This window comes from Triturus cristatus, chromosome 8 (assembly GCF_964204655.1).
Source record: "Triturus cristatus chromosome 8, aTriCri1.1, whole genome shotgun sequence".
In the NCBI taxonomy this organism is placed as follows: Eukaryota; Metazoa; Chordata; class Amphibia; order Caudata; family Salamandridae; genus Triturus; species Triturus cristatus.
The window spans coordinates 188,333,370-188,354,038 of record NC_140591.1 but is presented as its reverse complement, the minus strand read 5'-3'; the positions used below and the strand labels follow the sequence as shown (position 1 = coordinate 188,354,038).

The 20,669-nt window shown below is 48.9% G+C and overlaps 1 protein-coding gene across 2 annotated transcripts in view; it reads left to right on the top strand.

Annotated features, from left to right (window-relative positions):
• CHAF1B (chromatin assembly factor 1 subunit B) overlaps window positions 1-20,669 on the top strand; it is a 237,299-nt gene that overhangs the window by 83,783 nt on the left and 132,847 nt on the right. For both annotated transcript variants that reach the window (XM_085621289.1, XM_085621290.1), the window contains exon 4: window positions 6,588-6,711. In XM_085621289.1, coding sequence (XP_085477415.1) covers window positions 6,588-6,711 — 124 coding nt within the window. The remainder of the gene's footprint in view (window positions 1-6,587; window positions 6,712-20,669) is intronic.

Here is a 20,669-nt window from a genome sequence, read left to right as displayed (position 1 = left end):
TATGCGCACAAGTAAAATAAGTGAAGGTCAGGTGCCTCGAAGCCACCCAATTCAAAGGGCTGAACCAAAAGGTCCCACCTGCAACGGGGTTTCTTGCCACCCCATACGAACGTCCGCAGTACCGATTGCAGAGTACGGAACATTGCCACATTTTATTTTATAGGGATGTTTACAAAGAAATAAAGTAGCTTAGGAAGAAAGGACATTTTCACAACCGCTATCCTGTCTGCCAATGAGAGGGGCAAGTGTGCCCATCTCTCAGCCAGTTCCATGATGCGTGTAACTGCTCGGCCATAATTCTCAGTGACAACCGTATTAGGATCTCTGTGCACCCATACACCAAGATTTTTCACGGGATCAGACGTCCAGGTCAATGGATAGTCCATCTCCACCGCCTTCATATGTGCAGTGAGGGGGAACACCACCGATTTCGACCGATTGATCCCAAGGCCTGAGAATTGTTCAAACCGGACATATTCCCGAAGAAGCGTAGACTGGTATGTAGCCGGTTTGCGAACATATAGCAACATGTCGTCTGCATAGAGGGAGACAATCAATGGCCTAAACCGTAGGGCAGCTGCCCCTTGTTTTTGACGTAGTTTGCAGGCAAGGGGCTCCAATGCAAGCGAAAACAGCATAGGTGACAGGAGGCACCCCTGCCGCGTGTCTCTCTCAATATGGAACAATGATGACACCCACCCATTAACCCAAACCCTGGCCACCGGATCACAGTACAACACCCTGATCCACTGTACGAAAAAAGGAGGGAAGCCCATCCTGGTCAGAACCGTGAACATAAAAGGCCATTTCAGTGAGCCGAAGGCTTTTGTTGCATCGTGCAACACTGCCACCGCTTGGAAGTCTGGCTCAAAGTAATAAAGGGTGGAGAAGAGCGTTCGTAAGTTGAGTCGTAGAACGCGCCATAACAAATCCAGATTGGTCTGGCAGAACCAGAAGAGGAACCAGAGGTTGTATCCTAGCAGCTATCATTTTGGCTAATATTTTGGCATCAATATTGATAATCGAAAGAGGCATATATGACCCACACTGATTCGGGGGCTTGTCCGGCTTCAGTAATCTGACGAGGAGGGCCTCTCGAAGAGAGGGTGGCAATGTCCCCTTCTCATAAGCTTCAGCATAGGCTTCATATAGCAGAGGGGCCGGATCCGACGTGTAAGCCCTGTAAAATTCGCTAGGCAGTCCGTCTGGCCCTGCAGTCTTACAGGTTGGTAAGAACATTATGGCCTCTTTAACATCCTCTTCATCAAACGGTAGCACAAGGTATTTGCGGTGAGAATTGGATAGCCACCCCAGTGCGACATCATCCAGGTATGCCTCTATCTCTTCGATCGGCGGGGAGGCCCTAGAAGCATATAGACGGGTGTAAAACGTTATCAGAGTTCCGTTGTCGAATGGCGGGCTACCCCATCTTCATCAATAAGTTCTAGTATATTCTCCTGTCTATGTGGCTCTGCCAATTTTTGCGCAAGGGAGCGGCCGGGGTGGCCCCCCTCCCCATAGTACTGTGCTATTTTCTTTCGGGAACAATGCAATACCGCTTGGTCTACCGTCTCATGTTCCGAGACAAGTTCCCTTATGGCAGCTAGTTTAGCGGTGGAAGGAACCAATTCATATTTGCGTTCAAGTTTAGAAATATCTGAGGCTAACTTTTGTATCCTCCGATCGCTCAATACACCTGATTTAGCACCTATGCAGGCTCCTCTGATGGCAACTTTAAATGCTTCCCATAATACTCCCGCACTGTCTACTGATACCTCGTTTTCCCTAAAAAAGTTTTTGATCGCATCAGCAATAGTCTGCTGAAAAACCTGGTCCTTAGGTTCCGAAGGTTGGAGTCTCTATGCAAAGGGCGGTCTCTCATAAGTGGTAATTTGCAATTCCAGGAGTACAGGGAGTGGTCTGATAGGGTACGAACCTCGTGTGTCACCGCAATTGTCCAGGCACCAACCCCCTTCGACACAAGCCAAAAATCTATCCAGGACCCATTCACAGATGAAACAAATGTACTCTCCCGACCAGCGGGGTGACGGCTGTGCCAGATGTCTTGTACGTGGCCTGCATCTATTAATCCCATTAGCACTTCAGCAGCTTGTTTAGGCTGCATCTCACTACTGCCAGCTCCGTCGATGGTAGCATCCAGGCAAATGTTAAAATTCTCCCCGCCCCTCCCCCCCCCCCCCCCCAAATGATTGCCGCAGGAGGTAATGCAGATATTCTACACCACACATCCGAATAAATTGGGGCCATACACATTTACAAGCAACACGCTTTGTCCACCCAATTGCCCATGCAGAAGCACCACTCGTCCACAGTCATCCGTTTCAGATCGGACCACAGTAAAAGGGACACCCTTCTTTACCAGGGTCAACACACCCCTAGAGTAGGTAGAGTAGGAGGAAGCGACTTTGGCACCTGCCCAGTGCGCACCCACTTTATTTTCTGACTCGGACGTTAAGTGCGTCTCCTGTAGTAAGGCTATTTGCACTCCCAGTCGATCCAGGCAAGCAAACACAGACCTTATCTTTTTAGGTGTGTTTAGTCTGCAGACATTCCAAGTAAGGAACTTAACTGTGCTTTTCATCTTTTAAATTCAGCTTTAACTGAGCGCCGGCGTAATATGACAGGCAAGGTATCCCCAAATTACCAGTACGCATCCAGGCAAAGGATGTCCAAATTGACACCATCTTACTTCTGCCTGCCCCCCCCCCCCAAAAGAACATCCCCCCCCCCACCCACTTCAGCAACCCCCAACATGCCAAACCCATCCCAGTACCCCACCACACCCCCCTCAACATACCCAACCACAACAAAAATAGTAAACATTTGGGGCACTACCATTTGCGGCGGCACAGAAGGCTTCTAACCTCCTACAGAGTAGGAAGAGGCAGATTAGGTCGATTTTGAGCTAGGATAGTAAGGCATCAATGTCACACACATTGTACCATACTGCCCCATCCCCCTGGGTATCAATACATCCTTGTGAAAAAAAAAAATTATTCACAGGTCACATCTAAAAGCAGAACAAAAGTATTCAGTGGGGAACATCCAACCCATGACAATTTGTGAGCATACTACACATCCGTAGCAGACGGAGACGTCTAATGTCTGGGTAAGTATACAGTACACTTGTATCTCTCACTACTGCTCCTCCTCATCCGACGTAGGACTAGCCACCCGTCTGTCGCTTCAACTGTTTGGCATGCTCCAAAGCGGCCTTAGGAGAGGAGAAAAATTTACAGTCCACGTCCGCCCCTATGCGTAGGCGAGCAGGGTACAACATCGCATATGGGACCCCTTCTGTTTGTAGAAATTTTTTCGCGGTGCCAAATTTTCGTCTGCCCGCCTGCACAGCCACCGTGAAGTCAGGGAAGAAAGCCAGTGTGTTTCCTTGGTGCAACATAGTGCCCTTTTCCCTCGCCAACCTCAGTAGTGTGTCTCGGTCCCTATAGTTCAAAAGTCTAGCTATGATGGGACAGGGCGGGGCCCCCGGCACTGGTCTGGCTGCAAGAGAGCGGTGGGCGCGCTCCACAATGAACATGTTAGAAAGTTGATCAGCACCAAAAAGATCAGAAATGAGGTTCTCTATGTAGGTTTCCATTTTACCCACATTGGTGGATTCTGGCATCCCGGTAATTCTGATATTGCGCCGGGACCGTGCCTCCAAATTCTCATTTTTGGCCTGAATGAGGGCTAGTACTTTCTCCATATTTAGTGTCTTGTCAGAAACTGTATTCAGGCCATCTTCCGGAGCAGACACCCTCTGCTCCACCTCCCCCATGCGAGCATTTTGTTTTTCTAACTAAGAGGACATGTGATCTAAACGATGATTGACTGATGCCATTGTACCCTCAATGGCCTGAAGGCTGCGCTGCATAGCCAATAGCATGGATTCCAGCGAGGGGGGCCGTCTGCCTGGGCATTCGCCTCAGCATCCGAGGCAGCCTTCTGCAGAGTCTTAGATGATTTACGTGCCTCAAAATGTAGGCGCGGCTGTGCCTTATCAGTCCTTCCCATGATTCCTGCAGTGTAAAACACCTCCGCTGGCTAATCTCAAACAGGGGCACAATGCGCAACAAAAAAACGTAACTTCACCCTGGGGCTCACAGCCTCACTCAACGATATCCCGGAGAGCGCTTTCGTTCCTGTTTGGTGCGCACCCAACCTCTGAATAAGGCCACCAGCTCAGACTCTTCATGTCCCCTCACATTGCACTGCCAAGCTGTACCCCACGTAGGCCACGCCACAAACAGGCTCGCACTTCACTGTATGGCGCGCTACTCATTACAGTCAACCACGTGTACTCTGGTGTTGGCACTCGATGGCAGAACAGTGGAGCATTAATAGGGCGTATCAGCTACAGGGCGCCATCCGGGAGTGTGAGACGCCAGTCCCAGCCGATGAGTCGGTCTTGGCCTTGCACAACAATACTCTCCCTCGCGCCAGCAGCTCCCCAGCCACAGTTCGTAGGCTGTGGCCCCAGCCCAGACCCCCACCCGCCTCCGCAGCTGAAGCCTGGGCCGAACCGCGCCCCCACTCACCGCAGCCGGTGCCGGGAGGCGCCAGCAACGTCAGGCAGCAGCAGATCTCAATTGGGGGCCCGCTGTTAAGCCGGGGCGTGAACCTCCCGCTCCGCTCGGGTCCAGCTGCTGCACTTCGCAATCGCCGACCAGGTCCTCGCAGTCCTTCCCCCAACGAGATCAGCCTCCCAGCCTTGTATGCCAGCGAGGGTCTCCGGGCAATGCGTTCAGACGCGCCTGGCTCCGTGCTGTGGACTCGATGAAGCGCTCCGCTACTACCCCGCAGCAGCCACCATTCACAGCAGAGGTGTCGGGTCGGCAAGGAGCTCAAACACACACAATGAGCGATTCTTCTGGACGGCAGTCACTTCCAACCAGTGCCGCAGGTGGGTACAGCACCAAATAAGTGTTCGAAATACTTAGATGCAGCTCATAACAGAAGGATAATAGACTGATTTCAGCTCGGCCGGGCAGAGCCTCACTCTGGTGCGGCCATCTTGCCTAGCGCCCCCCCTTGTGTGCTAACTTTGATCCCCTTTTGTCCTAAGCTTAACCCTAGGAGCTTTGCTCCCTCATCCTTGTGGCTTGCCGAGAGCAGCCACCAACCGACTGCCCCATAGGCTAACATTGGGCCTAAGCACTCTGCACTCGGCCGCCCTAGTGCTGCGGAGGGTGCTTTTTGAGTGCATCCTTGACCCTAGGTGAACCCTTGTTCTAACCCCAGAAACTCAACCCTAAAGTCCGATTTGCTTACCTGCAAAGTAATAACCTAATTTTTCTCCATAGTATTGCATTGACTGTTTTCTTCTTAAAATAAAGTTGTAAGTGTTGAGTTGTGTTTGTATGGAAACCTAAGCAACTGTTTTAATGGAAAACTGTTTTACTTACCTTTATCTAGGAAATGTGCCAGTGTGATATCTAGGCATATCACACTGAGTAGAAAAAGTAATCTAAAAAGTATTCTCGAGTGATCTGAAAAGTAATCCCAATCAAAGTAATTACACATACCTATGGTCTGGAAATATTTTACAAACCTGTAACAGTCAGTTTCATCCAGCTTGCTTGTTTTGATTAATCTGTCCTGAAAAGTACAATTCTACTTACCTGTATCAAGTCCTGCTTGGTTCTAAAAATAAAATACAACTAAAGAAATATTTTGGATGCAAACAGTTGGTCTGAGTTCAGTCTTTGAGTGTGTGACATCATTTCTTGCCAGAGTGTGTACAAAAAAACCTTAACACTACCCTCTGATAAAGCCTTACTGCTCGGTCACACTACCACAGATGGAGAGTAAGGTATTCTCTACTTTTACCTCTGTAAGCCTTTGGGGATCCACTGGACTCTGTGCACAATATACCTTACTTTGGTATAGTATATACAGATCCAGCTTCCTACAGAAGGTTCCACCTGTTTGTGTGTTTTAGAATGGAGGCACAGAAAGTAAATGGGTGTGCCTTGAGATGTGGCACTTATGTTAAACCTTGGGATGCAGTAATTATACTTCAAAAACGTCTTACCAATTTTTATCTTTAATTATGACAGACTGAGTGAAAATCACTCCATCTAAATACTCGGACTTATTTACCATTTTGACCAATTCCCCTAATTAGTTATACGTGGTTTTTCTTTATTTTTTAACATTATTGGAAACATTACCCTTTTTGCCTAAACCATTTCATTCACTCACCCATTTTCTTTTAATTTTGTTATTCACGATTACCTATTTTTATTACCCTTATCTACTTTTCCCTTTTCTTTAGTTTTAGTTATTTTTTCATTTATCACTTATGTGGATTTAATTGTCAATCGAGTTTTATTTCATGAAATAATTAAGCTGAGAATAACATGTCACGGAAGAGGCTAAGTCTTGAAGATATAGCATCAGGGTGCTTTTGCAGTGAGGTGAAGTGTCTTTTTTTTATTTTTGGTTATTGACTTTTGTGTTGAAGCAGGCATCTGTTATGTATGGTTAATTAGCCCAGTAACCTACCATATAATTTATTTTAATTTGGATCATTAAAGTGTTTGAGTTCTGTCCTTGTCTCACAGATGCAGCTATACTTTTGTGGAAACTGAATGATAATAAAGAGCCAGAGCCAACATCATTTCAGGATCCAGAGGACGATGAAGCACTACTCAGCAAGGAAAATTGGAGCGTTGTTAAAACTTTAAGGTATATTTTTATGACTATATGATGCATTCACCCCCCCCCCCCCACCTGAAAATACTGTATATTTCCACAAGTTAGGAAATGGTACATTATGAAGAGGCATTAAATTCTACATGAACGATTAGTGAAGGCCATATGTTAAGTTAACATGTGCAGCTTGAAATTTATTTTAATTTTGTATGTAATTTTTGTTTCATTTAAAGGACTTTTAAAAACATTTTAGTCAGTCTTTCAGGTGCCGCAGATAGCTGCTTATAACAACCAATGAAGCATGCCATAATTCTGTGGTGTTCAGCATTGATGAGGGACGATTTGCCTGCTTGGGTCCTGCATGACGTTTTGGTGTGAACCGGTTCACAAACCCACCACCTTGTGATGTGCTACTGTAGTATCCATTCACAAGATAAAGAATCTTTGGTTAGTAGTATCCATCGGTAAAGATCTTTCTGGTTGATACTCTAACTGCAAATCCCTCCCCAAACCTACTACCTCCCCATTAGGCGCTTTTTCCCTTGATAAAGTTCCCAGCATAGACCTCTACATGCTGGTCATACCAATGTACAAATAGATGGGTAGCTCTTTTATATGGCCGTTTGTCATGTCTGGCGCAGAACTATGTTGGCGTGGAGCCACGTGACACCACTTAGTGATGAGATGAGAAGGATAACTGCTGTAAAAGATTCCAGACGAGTCTGATGCTTGGGAATTATCAAGGTGAGGAATAGGGTATCCATCAGAAAGATAGTTACTGAAATTAAGTAACTAGTTCTTTCAAGTCCAGCCTGGGCAACGCATTCGCTGTTGCGAGGCATGCAGTAGTGGAGTATGGCTTTGATGCCCCGCCCACTCTGACCATTTTTTTAATTGGCTTATGTCATTGTCCTTCGTAAAGGCTGGCTTACGAGTTATTAGGCTCGTCATTCACTCCTTGGTACCGCCTTGTCTGCATTTACCTGCCATAACCACTGGAACTTTTACTGGTGTTGTTACATGGTCTGCTATATAAGTTGGTGAGCACCATTTTCTTTAATGCTCTTCCCCCTATTCCACCCAGGACACTGCAGCACTCGTTGACTACTGTATTTATTTAAATAAAACTACTAAACGGTTCGCTTTAACTATAATGGCCACGCTTATTCAATTATTTAATTTACGGCTCGGCCTGCTTTCAGTTAAGCGCGCTTATTAAATTATTAATTTTACAGGTGGTGACTTTCACATTAGCGGCTGCGCTTATTCATTTTATTAGTTAATAGGGCGGGCCGCTTTCACTGCAGCAGCCACGCTGCAGAACGTTAAAAAAAAATGTTTTGCTTTGTGTGAGAGCGCACCATATGCGCTTCAACATTAATATTGTCCGTGGCCCTTTGTTTAGACGCTGCTCACGGTACCCTGATTACGACGAGCAGCGCCAACATTAAAGTGCTCTCACGTTTGCAAGAGTTTGAGCTATTAGCATTACAAATAACCATGCCTTTTGTCAAACATATTTTTATTGGTTTTGTGCGCAAGGTACAACTTACAACAGTGCTGTCGAGTCACCCCTCGCAGGGGGGCATTGGGTTAATGAGACTGTGCAAGGCTAATAATACAGAACATATAGTATCAGTCCAACTCCAAGATCCTTAGGGTGCTAACATGAAGTTTACAGCTTCATATATGAATGGAGTATGGGAGAAAACTCTAACAAAAGTCAAGGATATACCATATCCGCGCGCGTCCCATTTTTCTTAACAATGCCTTTTATATGTGTTGAGTTTAAAACGCACAAATAAAATGCATTGTCATTTACAATGCCAATCGCTTAAACGCTTGCAAAAGCGAAACCTATTGCATTGAAAATGCGTTTAATGATGTGACGCAAAAGCTTAGAATCTACACAGTCTTTCCCATAACATGGCTGTCCTTTGTAAGCATCTCTCAGTTGCAATGACAGGGTTTTGCCCATTGGTGTTAGGGATATATTGCACCAATGACTTTATCTGTACATGGAGCAGGGGTAGGTGTACACGCCCAGTTACAGTCTGGCTGTGCCACATGCACCAGAGAGCAGTGTCCTGGACCGTGCAAGGAATGTGAGTGTGCATGAAAGCGCGCACCACAGAGCGCGCAGGTAGGCAGGCTGTGCCCTGACTGGATCGTCTCCTAGCGACAAGCTTTGACGTAGTACAGTAATAAGCGGCACTGGGCTATTTGGCTCAGGCTGGCCCTGTGCCATGACCTCAGGTGATATAGGAGACGCGCACTGTTGCTGGGTACGTACATATGTCATTATGTTGGTACCTGTTGTGGTTTGCTACAGGTGAGCGTCTGTTAGCCTGTGCTACATACGAGCCCTTCTGAAATCCCCGGGCTACAATGGCGTGCGCCGTCCTCGAAAGGAAACCTGAATACTTCTGACGAAGGATGTTCAATTCAGGGCTAAGAGGGTGCTGTGCTCAGTGATGTCGCTGCGGGAAGGAGGTCAGAGGTGAAAAACTCGGGAATGTGCCGAGTCAACCAGTAAGGGACACTAAAAGGGCGGGAATTCACAAAGTAAAAGAGCTGTAACGGGCTTACTTGACGCTGCACTTTGAGGCTGGGTGGATTTTAAGCTTTGGGTACTTGAGCCTGTTGGAATGAATGACGAGGTTTGTAAATGCCTCTTTTCTCTGCATGGTGCAGCCGCAACATTCAGGGCGATCTGTGGATTCGGTTCAACTCCAGGTCCCAAAACCAGCATTTGCAATGCAATAGGTCTCGCATTTACTTGATTTTGAGCTATTTGCATTGTAAATGACAATGCCTTTTATTTGTTTTGGTTTTTAAAACGAATAAATAAAAGGGATTATTATTTACAATGCCAATAGCTTAAACTCGCGTAAATGCGAGACCTATTGCATTGCAAACCGCTCGGCCCCCCACAGGGCTTGGTCGCCCCACTCACTGCTGCCGCTCCTGCCTGCCTTTGCCGCCTCCTGCCTGCAGATTCCTTCGCTCGCTGCCCGCTGCTTCTTGGAATTTCCCGCCGCTACCTCCCTGCGGCCCCGCCCCCCTGTGATTCCATTCGCCGCCCCGCCACCCAGCTGCTCCTCCCTCCCGGCTCCTTACTTAAGGGGACCGTAGGGGACCACAGAGTGTGACCGCTCAGCCCTCCACAGGGCTTGGTCGCCCCACTCACTGCTGCCGCTCCTGCCTGCCTTTGCCGCCTCTGCCTGCCTCCTGCCTGCAGATTCCTTCGCTCGCTGCCCGCTTTTCCTGGGAATTTCCTGCTGCTCCTGGGAATTTCCCGCTGCCCGCTGCTTCTTGGAATTTCCCGCGGCTGCCTCCCTGCGGCCCCGCCCCCCTGTGATTCCATTCGCCGCCCCGCCACCCAGCTGCTCCTCCCTCCCGGCTCCTTACTTAAGGGGACCGTAGGGGACCACAGAGTGTGACCGCTCAGCCCTCCACAGGGCTTGGTCGCCCCACTCACTGCTGCCGCTCCTGCCTTTGCCGCCTCCTGCCTGCAGATTCCTTCGCTCGCTGCCCGCTGCTCCTGGGAATTGCCCGCTGCTCCTGGGAATTTCCCGCTGCCCGCTGCTTCTTGGAATTTCTGGCCGCTGCCTCCCTGCGGCCCCGCCCCCCTGTGATTCCATTCGCCGCCCCGCCACCCAGCTGCTCCTCCCTCCCGGATCCTTACATATGACGCCCCCAGAGCGACCGCGCAGCGGACGCGCGCAGTGGGAGCGCCGATTGAGCGCCGAAGGTGCGCCAAAGATAAGACCGTCTGCGCCTGGACCGCGCCCAGCGCCAGACCCCCTGGTCCTCGCCAGCACACCCTGCACATCTACGAAGCCAAAACCCTCCACGCACTCAACGCCGGCCGAAACACCGCCTGCTACCGAGCCACCCCGAGACGCACCCACGGACCCTTCACCTGCCTGACCTGCCGCTTCACCGGCCTCTGACCCAGCACCGCACCTGCTAAACCGAGCCCCAGCAACAAACACCTGATGTGCATCCTGCTCAACACCCGCTCCGTTCACAGGCATGCCGTCTAACTCTGGAACCTCCTCGACAGCACCAGACATCGCCTTCCTGACGGAAACCTGGATGAACGCCTCCTCAGCGCTCGCCATCGCCATCCCAGAAGGCTACAAAATCACCAGGAAGGACCGTGTCAACCAGACCGGAGGAGGCATCGCCATCATCCACAAGAACACCATCCGCATCACGACCAACTCCGATGACACCTTCACCTCCGCCGAACACCTCCACTTCCAGATACACACAGACCCCAAGACCACGCTCAGAGGCACCCTCGTCTACAGACCACCGGGACCACGCACACAGTTCAGCGAATACATCACAGACTTCGTCAGCCCGCACGCCATCAATTCCACCGACTACATCCTCCTGGGGGACCTCAACTTCCACCTGGAGGACAAGGACCGCAACACCACTGCTCTGCTGGACAACCTGGCCAACCTCGGACTCAAGCAACTGGTAACCACCCCCACCCACTACGCCGGCCACACGCTTGACCCAGTCTTCTCATCCAGCAAATACGTCACCTTCAGCCACTCCACCAATCTCCAGTGGACTGACCACAGCTGCGTCCACTTCAGCTTCAGTAAAACGACGACCCACCACCACCCTCAACAAGCCCCCCGCAGGAGCTGGAACAAGATCACCGGCGACCAGCTCACCACCTTCCTCAGCCAGAACCCCCCCACCAGCTCAACGGACCCCAGCGAAGCCGCCAACAACCTCACACAGTGGATCACCAACTGCGCAGACGCCCTCACACCACTGAAGAAGAACCCCCCCCCCCCCCCAACAGACGCGGCAGCAAGAAAGCCTCCTGGTTCACCGACTAGCTCATCACCTCCAAGAAGAACTGCCGCTCCCTGGAGAACACCTGGCGCACCAACCAGACCACAGACAACATGAAGGCCCTCAAACACGCCACCCGCAAACACCACCAACTGATCCGCGCCACAAAGCAGACAGCCTTCAAGGAACGACTGGACAACAACACCCACAACCGCAAGGAACTCTTCAGCATCGTCAAAGAGCTCTCCAACCCCGACGCCGGAAACAATGACATCACTCCCTCGCAAGACCTCTGCGACTCCCTCGCAGCCTTCTTCCACGACAAGATCGCCAACATTCACAACAGCTTCGGCCCACCAACCACGAACCCAACCACCGAACACCCTGCGCATGCTTCGAAAGATCTTCCGGTGGATCCCCACCGAAACCAGTAAGACGGTCACCCAGGCCCTCGTCACCAGTCGGCTGGACTACGGGAACGCCCTCTACGCCGGCACCGCCGCCAAACTCAAGAAGAAACTCCAACGGATCCAGAACGCCTCAGCACGACTCATCCTGGACATCTCCGGACACCTGAGAGACCTGCACTGGCTCCCCGTCAACAAAAGAATCACGTTCCGACTCCTCACCCACGCACACTAGGCCCTCCACGACCTGGGCCCCAAGTTCCTCAACAGCCACCTGACCTTCCACAAGCCCACCCGCCAGCTCCGCTCCGCTCCGCCAGCCTCGCTCTCTCCACCGTACCCCGCATCCGCAGAGCCACCGCCGGAGCAAGATCTGTCTCCTACCTGGCAGCCAAGACATGGAACTCCCTCCCCATCCACCTCCGGACAACGCAAGACCATCTCGCCTTCAGGAATCAACTAAAGACCTGGCTGTTCGAGCAGTACCTACCCCCCCCCCCCCCCCCCCCCCCCCCCCCAGCGCCTTGAGACCCTCCGGGTGAGCAGTGCGCTATACAAATGCCTATGATTGATTGATTGATTGATTGTTAAACTGAGCAATGGTTTTGTCTTTGCTTTAGGGACAAGGGAAGATAAAAACAGTGCGTGCGCCACAGAAAGACAGAGAGATGAGTAACGCTGTGGAGACGAAAATGAAAGAGGGCCAAGGAAGAGTGACAAGGGAGAAAACAGAAGACAAAAAAAGAGGATGAGTAAGAAAAGGAAAAGAGGACAAAAATAACAGAGAAAGAGAGTGAGATGGAGAGAGAAAGAAAGAAGAGAGAGGGGTAGTAAGAGATGCGGCAAGTGTAATTGTTATGCAGCCAGTCAGTGCATATATGTCATAGTAAAAAGAGAGGAGAGAGTCTTACATACATGTTGGCACTGTAACCGAAACTACACTCTTTTACTTTTGTGCTCCTAGTAAACAAGGCCCAGATTTTCTTTTTTTCACACGGTGCCGCATCCAAATGAATTTATTGTGCTGATTTGTGCAAGCAGAAAAATACAGTGCATCCCCTGCGCTGTCACACAAACAGGGCTGCCTTGTGAGACAGGTAGCTTCACACCAGGGTGCACAGGGGGAGTGTAAGCTTCTAGCATAGGATTGTACTTGGGGCACACATTTCCACCACAAATGTATATGCGTAGACAAACTCAAAAGGTTGCCACACATTGGATGTGTGCTGTGCACTGTAGCACACATACAGTGTGTCATTTTTGGGAGAAATTAACACATTTTGCACTTGCTTTAAGTAGATATTGCTATTTGAATGTAGAGCCTGGTCTGGCTATTTTCGTAGTCGGGCCTGGAGTCAAACTCTATCACTGTTTGCCCCTTGACACAAACCAGGGCCTTCCATTTTTTACGCAGTGAAATGTGCATCTTTCCAATGCAAAATAGCTGGATAGTAAATAGAATGCTGTGCTTTGCATCAAGCTACCACTTGCACCAGTGCTTAATTTGTAAAACAATATGTGCCAGGGCTCTCTTAATGAGACTATCATAGCTCGCACACTACCCGTTGCCCCTGCCAGTGCTGCCAATAAGAGTAACACCACAACTTCTAGCAATCACACTCCTACAAGTGTGACAAATCAGACTCTTCCATGCCCCAAAGCTACAAGAACAGCTGGGACGCAAGGTATTAGTCATTTATAATGTCTTTTCAATTAATAAAGAATTGTTGTTGTGCTCGTCTCTGATTCACTCAAACAGTGCTGCCATGTAGCAGACAGCTATTATCACAATTAAGTGCGGGTGCTGAGCACCGGAAACGTAACCGGCACAAATTAAGCGCTGGCTGGCACACTACAACTGGCTCAAGTGTACTTTTCTGCAGATTGCCGTTGTTTTAAAACGTGATAATGCATTTTATGGTGTGGGCGAACTTGATTCCTCTGAGGGTTTCAGCGAGAGACGGGCTGGAGGTTTATATGTCCCAGTGCAGCTGCTCCTTTCGTTTGTCAGCGTTAAGCATTAGACTATTCTATTGGCTTCTTTATTTACTTTGTTTCTTTTCCAAATGTAAAATGCTTTTTAAAGTTCAATAATATCACGTTGAAAGAGTGCATAATAAAAATGGGAATAAGAAAACAGTGACTAATTGACCGGTGCTTTAGAAGTGTCCTTCAGCCGGAGACAAACGCTTTAAAGGGAAACTGGGAACCACACACTGTAACTGTACACGTCTCCCTCTGTATGGGATTTGTTACAAGAGTGAAATACTGAGTGTAACTGTACACGTCTCCCTCTCTATGGTATTTGCGTTACAAGAGTGAAACACTGAGTGTAACTGTACACGTCTCCCTCTGTATGGTATTTGTTACAAGAGTTAACAAGCCGATGCTCGAGCGAGATAAGCTTATCGTCAACAGCTTATCAACACAGCTGCCGCGGGTCTGGTTTTCACATCCTGTTTCAAAGTGTCACATTGCGTGTGAGATAGGACAAACAAAAACCAGAGTCAGTCCACGGCCGGGGCAGCTGTGAAGACCAGAAAAGGCAGCCCTTTATAAATAAATTCCCGAGGACCTTGTCAAGCCTCTGTGGAGGGATTTAACTGCATTACACTCCTGCACTTCAAGTGGTGCACTATAGAACCAGGGAACCTAGTACAAGCCCTGCCCGGCATCCCACCTTTAGGCTGCGCAGTGTTCTGTAATTCACCAAACATGCACTGTGGTTTACATACTTTATAAACGCCGGCGCTCCCCCCTCTGCCCCACTGTGCATGCCTACTCTCTTTCATGCTAAGTTTGTGTCTTAACTGTAATGCAATTGGTGCTGATTTAAAGAGCTTTGATATCTTCGGGTAAAGTTTGCGCTATATAAAAGTAAAACACATTAAGATTACCTGTACCACGTCCGTTCTGCGATGCCACATGCCTTTGGGTCCCTGTACTTATTAACTGCACCCGGCTGTGGGAACCCCCATGGCAGGAACAACGTGTTGTGGAGCCGATGCAGGGAATGTAGCCACTGTCCTGTGGCTGCAGCACGGGGTAACAGTGTGTGGACAGGAAGGCAGGCAGTCGGCAGCGCTGTGCCTGGCAGTGTAGTCCTGTGTGCACGCCAGGCATTTTATAAAGGCAGTTGGGAAGCATATTACAACATGTGGCTTCAAAGTTGGGATAAACAAATCTTTTGTAAGGAGTCTAGGCTGCTGCAAAGGATGATGAGAGATTTCAATGTTGTGGGCCTTTGCATGACGTGTATTGTGTGTGCAGTTTGTAATGCAGTGATGTTTGTAGATATGTTTAGGTAGGAATGTATTGTATGGAAGTAAAAATTTAGAAGAAGTCTGTTACCTTTCCTGTGAAGTAGGTGGACACTTAGGGGGACAGCCTTCAGTAGAGACAACGAGGAGAAGACAAGACGATGTCAAAACACGGCAGGTTGACAAATCCAACAAGCATTGGCCGCACGCGCGCCTCGCGCTTGAAGTTTAAAAAAAAGAGCACAACAAGCCTGGCGGAGCGTGGCACGCGCGCGCTTGGGGGCGGGGGAGCGGACCCTTTGAAGTGCTCCCAAAAGGCGGATTGCATGGCGTCACGATGCGCGTGATTGTGCGTGTGCTAGCCATGCAATCCGCTTTTTGGGAGCACTTTTCAAACCCGTATTCTATAGTCTCGCTTTGCAATCGCTTACGCGATAGCAAGGCGAGACCTAATGAATGCCTCAAAAACGGAATGGTCATTTGTAGGAGCTGAAGCCAAGCGGGGAGAGCGCTTCAGGCAGCTGCCTTCACAGTCCGTTCCATATCGTCTTTCTGCAACACCTCCTCGTTTATTTACTTGATGCCTCGTTCATCGAACCTCTGCCCTTACCTCTTATGCTCTCTCTATCTCTTTCCTCCATCCTGTCAGCTCCACAACGTTCCCCTTTCCCTGCCCTTCTCCCCGTCCTGCTAACCTGCCGTCTTCATTTCTCTCTGGTAATTTCGCATCGCTCCCCATACCCCCCGCCCCCCCCCCACCGGCCTTCGAATATTGCAAACCTCTACTGCCTCCCCTCTTTCCATTCTCCCATACGTTTCTCCACTTCCTCGCCTCTTTGCTGTTTTCTCATCTCACTCCATCTATCCGTTCTTTCCTATTCAGAAACACCAATATACATTCCTCCATCTTTTCCTCTCATTTGCTGTTTTCTAATGCATTTGCTCTTTCTTGCTCCACTCTTCTCTCTTGTCATTCTTTTCACTTTCCACTGTCGCCTCCTTTTGTCAGCATCCCTCTGCAGCAGCCTGCCCCCACCCCCTCCCTCCTTTCTCTTTCAGGTATCCCAAGGCCTGCTGATAATACTCCCCCAGCCAGTTGTAGGGCTTCATGCCAACCACTGTCCAATGAATCGCAGATGTTACCTCGGGGCTGGTTGTCAGTCTGAGTACTAAGAATAACAGACTCACCGAGAATAATACAACATTTCGTCTTCTGTGCCCATCACCTCTCTGTGCACGAAATATCTCTAGGGGTACTGACCATCCCACTGACCTCTGCACACCAAAGCATCTATAGGGATACGTGCACCCAAGTATCTACAGGGCTCTGTACGTCTAAAACACACAAGCATATTTATGGGGCTTCTCAATCTGCAGGGCCCTCTTCTGTACACCAAGCAGCCACAGAAACTATGCACAAAACACACGCATACATATATATCTAAAAGGCGGTCTGCACCAACGTATCTATTCGGCTCTGTACACCAAAATAACTACTATGCGCTGGTCCCCCTGAACTAAAAAACAAGTATAGAGCTCTGTATGCCTAGGATCTATAGGGATCCACACGCTTAAAACAATCATCCATAAATCTCTGTAAACACACACAAATATAAATCTTATCTATAATGTACAGCAACATCTATAGGGCACTATACAACAAATCTCTATAGGGGTCTTGTCTTCTACGCCAGGCCAGTCCGAGGGCTCTGAACCAAAATATCGCTAACGGAGAGTACTGTAGACTCGCTTAACCCAGTGCTCCCAATCCAGCACATTTCACCAGCACCAAAAACAAGCCACCGATTAACAGAAGCACCTAGTGGCAATTCAGTTGTCACTGTGTGGTACTCAAGTCAGCTGACTCAGAACCATCCAATTAGTCAATTACTCAGAACCAATCCATTTTCCGGCCACTTATTTGCTCCCCCACCCACTATCCACTCACACTTAATCTGTCTCACCCACCAACCAACCAATCATTCAATGATACATTCACTCACTGATCCATCGGCCCACCTCCTCTCATTTACCTAGCCAATCATTCACGAGCTACCACCTCACCCACCATCTCACTCACTCACCATCTCACTCACTCTCACCAACTCCCTCACCCATTTTCTCATACACACTTTTCTGGATGGGTTTTCCTTAAAGGAGTGGGTGGGGCTTGTTCTAAATTAATGTAAAGAGAAAGTGTGAAATGTGATTTTAAAAAAATTATTTTTTGTACAAAGAAATGGACAGTTGAACACAGCAAGCGTTCAGTGAAAAAATACAAACCCATCGTCTCCATGGAAGCAGGCATATATGCAAAGTGCGAGCTGGTAATCAAGCACTGGTGATGTGCAAACAATAGTCTATAAGCAAATCATTTGGCACGGAGAATCTTCCTCGCCTTTCTGCAGTCCTTTGGGAATATATATCCAAAGACACTGACAGGCAGGAATGTCTGTTGGGCTCAATGTCTGCCCACTCCACGACACGTTGCACCACTATAGACCCTACGTTTCCAAGCAGGGTCCGATTTGGACATAAAAGGCCCGCTACCAAAATAAGTGGCTGCTATTAGTGTAGTAGAAAGCTTAAAACGTGGGTCATGGTTGCATTTGGTGCAATTCTGAACTTGTAAAGGCACGCTGTATGTGTTTTGCAAGGTATGGTAGACTGCGTGGATTTGCAGGAGGCATTTGTTTTATATCCGGGAAATTAACAGTAAAAACCGGCCCAGAAGGTCATAAAAGAGGCCAAATTAACAGCCAAGACAAGCATTTGCAATGCCCAACAGGTCTCACATTTGCGAGAGTTTAAGCTATTGCAATCGTAAATGACAATGCCTTTTATGTTTTAAAAAACACCTAAATAAAAGGCAACAGTCTGCATCTACACACCCACCCTGAGTCGTTCTCTAACCCCCCCCCCCCCTTGTCTGATCAGGCAGATTATGGATCTGTCCAAAACAAGCAAAATTCAATTTCCAAGCTTCTGCTTGGTTGTGAGCAGTGATCCAGTACAATTCCTCTGTAATGAACAGTCCTTCCACATTTTGGGTAACCCACTGACCACATAGAGCAGCCTCAAGACCCATTCGACAGGACTTCAGGGAAAGGGGGCTTAGGTCTTTTCAATTCAAAGCAATGTCTACCTTGGCCACGAAGAGACCAATCCACAATAGCACGTTTGTAACGGTTGCTATCTAAATTAGTATGTTTATGCAGCAAGTTCATTTTAGGGTCCCTTGAAAGTGACCATCCCAAAACCACCTCCAGCTTTAACAAGACCCCCTTCCCAAAAATCTGCAACCACTCCACAGCGCCAGACCAAATGTGCAGTAAGAAGCACTTTCAATGGTTAGATATTTTTAAACTATGAAGTCCCATTCAACATGAAGGACTTTCCCCTTAGTCACAGTTTCTCCACTTATTGCTTCAGTGAAGAGATTCATTCGAAGATTAAGCAATGAAGGATCAAGCCTATCTTGCTACCTTCAGAGCAGTGCAGCTGGTGCCAGTCCTGACCTGTACAAAGCGACAGTCATACTCTTGCCCCCCTCAGCCCGCTCCTGCTGAGATGCGAGACACCCCGGAGGCATTGCAACCAACTGCTGAGTATTCTGTCACTCCACAATCTGCAGTTCACCTTCTACTGCACCACCAACAGAAGACACAAACATACTCTCATAAAGGGCTAAGATGGATAATCCTTCAATCCATTTTCACAAACACCAATGGAATAGAGTACATGAAGAAATGACTGAGGTAAGGGACCTAGAGTAGAGGTAAAGGAATGTCTTATGTTATACAGACTTATAGACTGAATGGCTGCCCCAGCAGCAAGGCGTCCCAGCGCTATATCGAACAGGATGGATGTCGAGGAAGCTAGTGACTAGAGAATAACCACGTCTTTATCATTTTCCTAAAGATCCAGTGGTTGGGCGTGCTGCGGGCAGCAAGAGGGATGGAGTTCCAGAGGGCAGGTGCCAGTGCCCTAAATAAGCCCGCCCCCCCCCCTCCCCCCCCAATCCTGCGCTTGTCCTGCGCACCCGTGATACACAAGCCAGATGCAGATCCGCAGAGCCCAAGGCCCGTGCAGGGACGTACGGAGAGCACATATCGCTCAAAATGTGAGGACCAAGGTCATAGAGGATCTTATGAGTTGTACAGAGGGCTTTAAAGTAGACCTTCTGCTCTATCGGTAGCCAGTGGAGCCGGCAACAAAGGTCTGAGACATGGCAGTACTTTGGTAATGCAAAGAGCGCATGGGCAGCCGCGTTCTGGGCCTGTTTAAGTTTTTTAGTCACAAATTTATTAACGCCCAGTAGCAACCCGTTGCGGTAGTCTGGCCTTGACAAAACGGATTGGATGATCTGTCGAGTGGGTGCATCAAAGTGTCCCAAGATAGGCTTCAGGCCGCGTAAAAGACCAAAGCAAGTAACTGCCACTGCCTTGGTGTGCCCCTCAAACGAGAGGGCACCATCCATCAGACCTCCCAGGTTCTTGACCACAGATTTAGGTTGTTGAGGGGGGTACGCCGAGGGCCACCATTGACTGCCCACCGATTGGTGTATCTGCCCACCAGGAGCACCTCTGACTTGGTGGAATTCTGTTGTAGATAGTTATCAGCCATCCATTCATAGATGGCCATGAGGTCGTCTTGGAATTTCACCTGATCCTGGTTGGGGTTTCTGAAGGTGTACACCAGCTGAGTATCATCGGCGTATGATACCAGGGTGGTGATCCGGGCTTTGGCCATGAGAGCCAGAAGGCGGATGTAAATGTTAAATGGAGTGGGGCTCAGGGCAGAGCCCTGGGGCACACCACAACGTAGAGGGTGGGCACAGGAGGAGAAAGGGGGAGCAGAGACCTAGGAAGACCGATCGGCCAAAAAGGACGAGAACCAGGCAAGAGCCTTGCTATTGACAGATATCCCCTAGCCGATGTAGCAAGATCTTATGGGAGACCGTGTCAAATGCTGTGCCCAGATCGAGCAGGATCAATGCCCAGTTTCTGCCCTTATCCAAGGCGGACCGTAACTGCTCCATTACTGCAATCCGTGTGCAGATTCAGTGCTATGTCTTGGACGAAAGCCATTTTGTGACATATCTAGGATTGAATTTACTTCCAGCTATTGAGTCTGGATGGTGTTGACCCTAGGATTCCATGATTTTATATAAAAAACAGGAGCAGAGATATTGTGCGAAGGTTTTTTGACTGAGACTCATCTAGCGTCGGTTTTTTAACAGGGGAACCACTTGTCATGTTTCCAGGACTTGAGAACAGCGGCCAATAGTAGCGACCTATTAATCCGCTCCCGGCCTTCCGATAGGAGGCAGTATTGAAATTTTATGTAAAGGTCCGGTTTCAAAGGATCGTCCGGAGATCCTGACTTTACCTTGGCCGACAGGGTCTCCATATCTTTTGAGGACGTGGAGGGAGGGAATCGCAGAGTCGAAGAGTGGACTCTCCCGAATGCCGGAGGTGACATCCCCCAGGCAAAATGT